The sequence below is a fragment of the Sus scrofa genome, chromosome 14, assembly GCF_000003025.6.
Source record: "Sus scrofa isolate TJ Tabasco breed Duroc chromosome 14, Sscrofa11.1, whole genome shotgun sequence".
In the NCBI taxonomy this organism is placed as follows: domain Eukaryota; kingdom Metazoa; phylum Chordata; class Mammalia; order Artiodactyla; family Suidae; genus Sus; species Sus scrofa.
The window spans coordinates 90471975-90480498 of NC_010456.5; the positions used below are offsets into that span (position 1 = coordinate 90471975).

Here is an 8524-nt window from a genome sequence, read left to right on the forward strand (position 1 = left end):
CACTGCACCACGACGGGAACTCCCTGTAGACTTCTCAGTACTTTATATCCACAGAAAAGAGAAGCACTTTCTATGCCTTTGTTTTTCACATTAATAAGTATCACAATAAATTAAGACTTAGTACCTTCTCTCTGTATAGGTAAGAGGTAATGCCTACCCGAACAGTCACTGTGTGACTGGCAGATGGTCTCAGGAGAGGCAGCCGAGTCCCACACCTTGGCATTCTTCTCATCTCCTCAATAGGAGTTCCAAGCCATTTCTTATCTGGAGAAAGGTGAGGCGGAATGTATTTAGGGATCTTCCTTTCTGTTCTTTGATGTTTGATTTCACATTGTTCTTTTCTAAGGTCAAAACAAATGTATTTGGTCACAAACCACTTACTGTTTAAATGTACTTGGATACACAAATAAAAAAAACTTACCCAGAATGTTATTGTTTAAAATGTGCCAAACTTGCTTTCTCCTGGGTATTTAGGAAAAAAACAAACAAAAAAAAACAATACAAAACAAAACAGAACAAAAAAACCTTACAAGGCTTACAGTAAAATCCAAGAGTTTATTTTCAATGGTCTGTGGAAGGAATTTCCAACACACAAAAATCACCTTCTGAAGAAAGAGACCATGAAGAATATGGACACTGCCAAATGAGTCACGGTTCAAAGTATCAGCTACTTCTCAGGATTCCAGACAGTAATTTTCAATGAAGTGAACTATGCTTGCCAAAAGATCACAAAAATTACGGAGTAGGCTTTAAGATATCATATGGGATAAATGCATAAATATACCTTTTACATTTTTTTGTAATGGATTTAAATCCCAGCTTTACTATCCAAGAGTTACATAGTATTAGTGAACTGTCTAGCCTAAATCTAGATTTCCTCATTTGTGAAGTGAGTACACTACCACCTGCCTGCAACATCAGAGCATTAAGGAAAACGCATATACAATGGCCTGAGAAAACAGGAGTTAGCATCAATGTATTTATGTCCTAGTAATTCCCATCAATTTCAGAAGGAAGTTCATAAACCTAAAATCTGGTTAACAATAATTATTTACCTTTTGTTTTCTGTCTTTTGGGCTTTTTAGAATTTAAAATTTTGAGTCTAGGTTTAATAGCATAAAAAAATTCATAAGAAACACAACTCTTTCTTTGCTTCAGTGTAAACCCTAACTCTGTTAACCCCCACTTTACAAAATTTTAAAACACATTACACTATTGGAGATACTCTTGATGGAAAAAATTACCTTTTGTCCTCTGCTTTGGGTACTCTCATGAAATGATCTGTGATTTTAGAATCCTTTTTTCCATGTTGTTTGGAATTTCTGCATTCAACATTTAGGCTAGAAGTACTTCCAAGTAATCTGACATTTAAGTCATTTATTCCAGCACGACTCTCTCCACCTTCAAACTGGAAATGTAGTCGAATCTCTCCTCCCTTAGCAGAGGACCGTTTCCTCAAATCAGTGTCAGCTTCTTTTGCTTGAAACCTTGAAGGTTTATTTGCAGTTTGGGAGGAACAGTCTTCTTGTTCATCAAAACCTGGACTTGTCTCTTCATCTGCTTCTGAGTCCTGACAACTATTTTTGGAATTATCCACATCCATTGGCGACTCAGGTTCACTTTCTTTCTCAAATGGAGGAGAATTTCCTAGGCTACTTTCTTGTCTACTCAGTTTGTTGGCATTTTTCAGTCCGGTACCAATATCTTCAGAGGCAATATCTGACAAGGGGCTCTCTGGCACCACGTCTACCTCTTCCTGCTGACACCCTGCACAGTCCTCTGCCGGATGGCAAGCCTTGCTGCACTTCCGGTGACTTCTGACTTCTCTGGCCTGTTCACCTTCAGTTGTCTGCTTTGCATTTGCAAGCTTTACAGGTGTCAAAAATTGTTGATTATCTCTACCTTCCTCACTATTTGTGTCACTGTGATCATCATTTTGGGGTGACTGATCAACATTAGCATTACTGAACTGCTCGGGTACCAGAGTTACTGTTGGAGGTTCGCTTTCCGAAAGCCGCTCTGTGTGTTTCCCTTCATTTTGCCACTTACACACAGCTGCAGTCTGATGCTGGTTCAAATATTGTGTACTTTTTTCAACTGATGATTTATCAAAACTTAGCTGAGAAACATTTTCTAATTTTTCCATGTTACGTTGATAAAAGCTATCTTTTTGTACAGAACTCATCATGGATTCTTCTTTTGTATTGTTGTTTTCTTTACTATGCAAACTACAAGAGAATAGAAAGAATTAATGATACCACAGAAAGAACTTATGATGCAAAAAAAAAAAAAAAAAAAAACACTTATCAGAACCCACTCCTACAATGTCATAGCAATGACTAAACTGCTTGTGATTATTTGAGCACACAGCATGCTCTTTCATGACTCCATGTCTGTGCACATTTGACTGTAATGTCTTTTCCCCATTTGTCTGCCTGGCTATTACCTGCCAGAGTGCAGTGTTAAACTCCACTCACCTCCTATGCAGTCTTTCCTGCAAAGGTAAAGCTGATTGTTCTATATGCTATCCACCACTGTACCTTGTTTATACCTTTATTGCTGCATTTACCACACCATGTTGTAACAATCATGGGTATCGGTGTCTGTCAACACTACTACACCATAAGCACCTTAAAGACAGAGACTTCGTCTTTCATCTCTGTATCTCAAGTATACTGAACCACCTCTGGCACATAGGAGACTCTAAAAAATTATTATTTATAAACCGAAAGAATGAATCAAAGTAAGTAAAGATAAACAGGAAAGCAAGAAGGACAGAATATGGCATGAAGCACAATAAAATATGTATATGTCATATTATTCATTTATCTATATAGGCATGTATACCTTTCTGATTCAGCTGTCTTGATTCCTTTAGTGTCCATCCAACTGGTAATAGTCTTTTGCTTGAAAACTGTAAAAAAAAAATAATAATAATAATGTATACGATGCATGCCCTCAAAGAGAAAATACATATAGCAGCATACATATACCTAAGGCACTATACTAGGTTGTAAACCAAAGATTGATCACTCCTTCAACAATCAAACAAGAACATAAATATAAATACATTTGGCGTGTATCAGAAAGAGACCAGCCTCTAAAAAGTTGGTACAGGAGAGTTCCCATTCTGGCTCAGCGGTAAGGAACCCAACTAGCTTCCATGAGGATGCGGGTTCAATCCTTGGCCTCACTCAGTGGGTTAAGGATCAAGGCATTGTAGTAAGTAGTGGTGTAGACTGCAGACGTGGTTCGGAGGAGGCTAATAGTCTAGGTCAATAGTTCCCAAACCATGAATCTTCAGGAGGCCAATAACAAATGGATCCGAGGACCACATCTACATCTACTGAATCAAAATCTATACGTGATGATGGAGCCATGAGGGGAGCCGGAATCTATTTTTTTCAAAAAGTGATTCTGATGATTAGCAAGGTTGGAGAACTACTGGCCAAGGACCAAAACTAGTCCTTGTTAGAATAGAGAGTAAAACTTGACAAGTCAGAATCACTACAGACTTTACAATGATAGAAGTTAAAGGTGATACTAAGCTTTAAGCTTGAGAGACCTGAAACATGATGACAGCATTAAACAGAAATCTAGAATATAAGAGAATTGGATTTAGGGGAGAAATATGATTAGGTCAATTCTTAACACACTAAATATGAAATGCTGGAGAGATAACTAGATGGAAATGACTAGCAGATAGTTGCAAAAATAGGATTGATGGCTCAGTAGAGGGAAATATAAACAAATGCAAGATGTGATTTATATAAACATTAGATATTTAAGCATAGTTTCAAAACTTAATGTATTGCATACAGAGTACATGTATATAACATTTTAGTATAAGAAAACATAAAATTTTGAACATTCTCAACCACTGTCTAAATTGCAATGTAAGAATCCAGGCACCTTGGGTCATAGATTCTTTTTACTTACCTATATCCCCTCAAACACCATAACATGAGCAAACCAGATGCTATCCAAACATATGAAAATCAACAATTTATTTATCACTGTATTTGAGTGCCATATGATTTACACTTTCCACAACATACTAACACTTTAGTAAAAATCTTTGATTAGCATTTTTAAATTATTTCTATCACAAATATCTATTTGATATTTCTTGTTAAACACCACCATTTTAGCAATTTTATTTTATTTTATTTTATTTGTCACGGCTTCAGCATGTGACGTTCCCAGCTAGGTAGGAATGGAACTTGCACCACAGCAGCAATCTGAGCTTCTGAAATGACAATGCCGGATCCTTAATCTGCTGTGCCACCAGGGAACTCCACTATTTTGGTGATTTCATTAAGTTAGTACTTCTACAGCAAATCGGGGTTCACAAAAAAAATTATGGAGTTCCCATCGTGGCTCAGTGGTTAACGAATCTGACTAGGAACCATGAGGTTGTGGGTTCGATCCCTGGCCTTGCTCAGTGGGTTAAGGATCCAGCATTGCCATGAGCTGTGGTGTAGGTCACAGACACGGCTCAGATCCCGCATTGCTGTGGCTCTGGTGTAGGCCAGTGGCTACAGCTCCAATTAGACCCCTAGCCTGGGAACCTCCATATGCCACGGGAGCAGCCCTAGAAAAGGCAAAAAGACAAAAAAAAAAAAAAAAAATTAGTTTCAGTCACAATTCTTTGAGTCTCTTCTTACTTCTGTATGAGGCCGAACCACTCAATTCTGAGACTTTTTCTAAGGCTCCGTCTCCTCTGATTTCATTTTATCAAACATAGTAAATACAGAAAATCCTCTATACAACCAGTACAAACCAGCAATGAGACAAAAAATTCATTTTGGGGGTCAGTGTAAAATTCTAAATACCTTCTTCCATAAACATAAAGATTAAATGGTATGCAATGACTAGGTTCCTATAACACACAGGAAGTGCAGCACAATGATAAGTCTACAGAACCTGAGGAGTGCATGCAGCATCACTTTGTAAAAAACTATGAAGAATTTTCCAGTGCAATTGATGGCGAAGGCTCTCTCTTGCAGCTCTGAACTGAGAATGTGTTCTCTCTCTAGCTTTAGGCTTCCTGTTATAACTCCTGAAGCCTGAGAACAAGGTGAAGGAGAAGAAGCAAGAGGAAAGAAAGCGATATTTCCTGACAATTAAACAGTCCTCGGTCCCTCTGAGGCCCCAGAAAAAGGACTGCCTCTTCTCTTTTCAATATCATGACTTCCAGCTTCTAAAGGTTTCTTTCATAACACATCACAGGACTGTTTCAGTTATTCCTTATACTCTTATTCCTGAAGTAATCATAAAATGAGCTTCCTAGGTTCCAGAGAATTTCTTTCCTTTAACTAGATAAAATCGCAGCAAACAAAAAGGGAGGCAGTAGTAGGTGATGAAATAGATACAAGACCTGGAGACAGACAAAAATCTTAAACTGAGATCTCTGCTCAATCATGTACTTCATTTATTTGCACCTTCATTTCCTCACCTATAAAATAGGGTTAACAATACCTATTTCCAAAGGCTAACGTAGATCAATAAGAAAAAATATCAAGCATCCAGGCTGACAAAGCAGAAACTAAACAAGTGTATTTTCTTCCAACATTTCCACCCAAATTCTCTTTTCATGAGGATCAGTAGTTCTCCAACTTTACTCTGACTTCGCACCAGTTACCCATAATCTTATCAGTAACCTCACTCAGTAACCTTGTGTATTTCAAAGAGTAAATCATTCAATTAGGTGCAGGATATACAGGCAAAAGGTACAAAATGCAGAAAAATTCACCTGCCTTTAAAGGAACACCCTGCCTTCACAAAAAGCCTCTTTCCTCCAGCAGCATCAAGATAAGGCATGGGAAGAAAGGGTGTGATAACATCAAAGGGCAATAGACAACAGGAGAGTTTTGAGATGACGAAAGAGGTTTGAAAATGCTTTCGACAGCACTGAGACTGAAAGAATGATGAGGCGGTTAGGGGACAAGCCAGCTCCAGTCTTCCACCCACCAGAGACCTACACCTGGACCATCCTTGGAGTCGGGAGCAAAACTCTAGGTAGTTAAAACTGGCAAAAAGGGAGCTCCTATAAGCAACACAACTGGATAAACTATTCCCCATTGGAATGTGAAAAGTATGCTGAGTTCCATAGATGTGCACATTTCAATCAGTATAAGAAATATGACCAGGAAGCTAAATTAATACAAAATGTAAAGATATTTAATAAATATCCATTTCCCTATCTCACTCACTTCTCCTCCTAGGATAACTATATATAAAAAATTTAAACACCAAGTTCGTAAAAGAATTTCAAAATTTCAAACAACAAATTTTGATACAAATTTAGATTTCGAACATTTTGTTTATTGGTGTACTGTGCCAGGTATACAAAAAACATTTACACATATGCACAAGTACAGCCCAAGTATTAATTCAGTTCCTCTTCTGCAGAATATAAAGATCCAATCAGTGAGGATTGACTGCCTCCATCATCTCCCACTCACCTCTCCTCATTTATATGCAAATAAAGTTAACAGAACCACAGATTAGCCTATCACAGAAGTCTGATACAATCTCTGAGGTCACTTTCAGTTCCCCGTCCCTCCTATCTCCTTTAATAAATCCTCTGCAATCAACATCTGAAACCCATCCCTTCCTCATCTTCAAAATAGCACCAACATTAAAAGAACAAGTATATCACTCACTGGGCAACTGCGTTTGTTTCTTGCAACTGGTCTCATTGTCTACAGCCCTGACTTTCTCTAACCTGGTGTTTTACAAACTACAAATGACCAACATTTGTTAATAAAATAATACAGACACATGAGAATGCATCATACATAGTAAAGATAAGCATTATTTTATGAAACACTTGTTTGCTGTAAATATTTGCCTATATATATGTATATATGTACACATGTACGTGTGTGTGTATATATACATGTATTTCTTACTCTGTGTACCAGGTGAAATATACTATGGTTTGCAGTCAGAAAAATCCAAAGACCACTGAGCGAGGCCAGGGATCGAACCCATGCCTTCATGGATGCTAGGTGGGTTCATTAACCACTGAGCCACTATGGGAATTCCCCCAGCCTCTTACACTACTGACCAGTGCATTCTCCTTGAAATATTCTCATCCCTGCATGACACAATCAAAGCCAGGTTTCCCTCCTACTTCTTTGGCTGCTTCTTTTTTTTTTCCTGGCAGCACCCACATTATGAGGAAGTTCCTGGGCCTAGGATCAAACTGGCACCACAGTTGCAGCCGGCACCACAGTTACAGCCTATGCCACAACTGCAGCAATGCCAAATCTTTAACCTGCTGCACCACAAGGGACCCTCTCAGTCCACTCTTAAATGACAGTGTTTCTAGAGTTTCTTTTCTAGGTCGCCTTTATTTTCACTACATGCTTTATATGATCTAACCTACTTCCATGGCATCAACTATCATGTTTATGCCAAGAACTCCAAAACCTATATTTCCATCACAGAAATATTTCCTGGGGTACAAACCCACGTATCCCATTCTCTCCAGAATCCATCCACTCTTCATCTTTCCTACAGTCTGAAACCAAGTATAAACCATCATGATCTCCTATCTAGAGTAACTCCTTAACTAGTCTTGTGCCCGCACTTCTGCTCCCTTTCAATCTATTCTTCATTTTCCACATACCAGGGAAGGACCTTTAAAATATATACATTTTAATAAACTATATGTATTTTTGATACATATATATCTCCAATCAAGTCCAATCAGGATAAAGCTCAAACCTCTTAGCATTGCCCAATATGATCTGATCTTTGTCTACTTCTTTGCAATCCCATCTCTCACTGCTCTCTGGACAACCTACATCAGCTGCACTGTGGGATCACTTCCTTAACTTCCTCTTCATCTAAATAACTCATCACTCTTCAGTCCTCAGAATAAGATCCTCACCTTCTGGCTAGGAGATTATCTTTGACCTTCAAACTAGATCAGGCACATCTGACGTCTTATCCTAACTATCTGTCTCATATACTGGAACATCCATTACCCTTTATTATATTTACCTCTGCCATTGTCTACCTCTTCTGATAGATTTTAGGGTCTGAAAACAGACCAAGTTACCTTTGTTCACCACTGTATGTCAAAGACGGGTGTAAAGCCAGTAAGACTAAGGGCTCTCCACCCAGAGACTGAGAATTAAAACTGAGGACAGCTGTGACTTTCTTTGTAACTTTCTTTATATCTAGAGACTGAAGCTTCAGGTAAAAGATTAAACCTCCTTAACGACCAAGGCAATTCCAATTAAACCCAAGGAAAGCAAACAGGTGGAGTCTCTCGCCGCTTCCCATGCTGAGTGACTGCTTGTCAGGGGTTCTCACACCACCAATCGCCACGGGGAAAATGGGGCCCCATTCCCCGACTAGTGGCCTTGATGGCTCAGCAAGGGGACCTCAGCGTTCAGAGTGATGCATACAAGACCAGAAAATGGGGGGCTGTAGTCCCTGGGTCCTCGGAGACCAAGAAGAGCTTTGGGCCAAGGCGAAGGACAAAGAGCTTTATTTCCCCACGTAC

The 8524-nt window shown here is 38.8% G+C and overlaps 1 protein-coding gene across 4 annotated transcripts in view; it reads right to left on the reverse strand.

The window, feature by feature from the left end:
- Window positions 1-8524, reverse strand: part of PARG (poly(ADP-ribose) glycohydrolase) — a 142417-nt gene that overhangs the window by 133376 nt on the left and 517 nt on the right. For all 4 annotated transcript variants that reach the window (XM_005671222.3, XM_013983452.2, XM_005671221.3 and 1 more), the window contains exons 2-4: window positions 2848-2914; window positions 1245-2228; window positions 158-341 (exon numbers count right to left, since the gene is read on the reverse strand). In XM_005671222.3, the coding sequence (XP_005671279.2) occupies window positions 158-341; window positions 1245-2228; window positions 2848-2885 (1206 nt within the window). In that variant the 5' untranslated portion in view covers window positions 2886-2914. The remainder of the gene's footprint in view (window positions 1-157; window positions 342-1244; window positions 2229-2847; window positions 2915-8524) is intronic.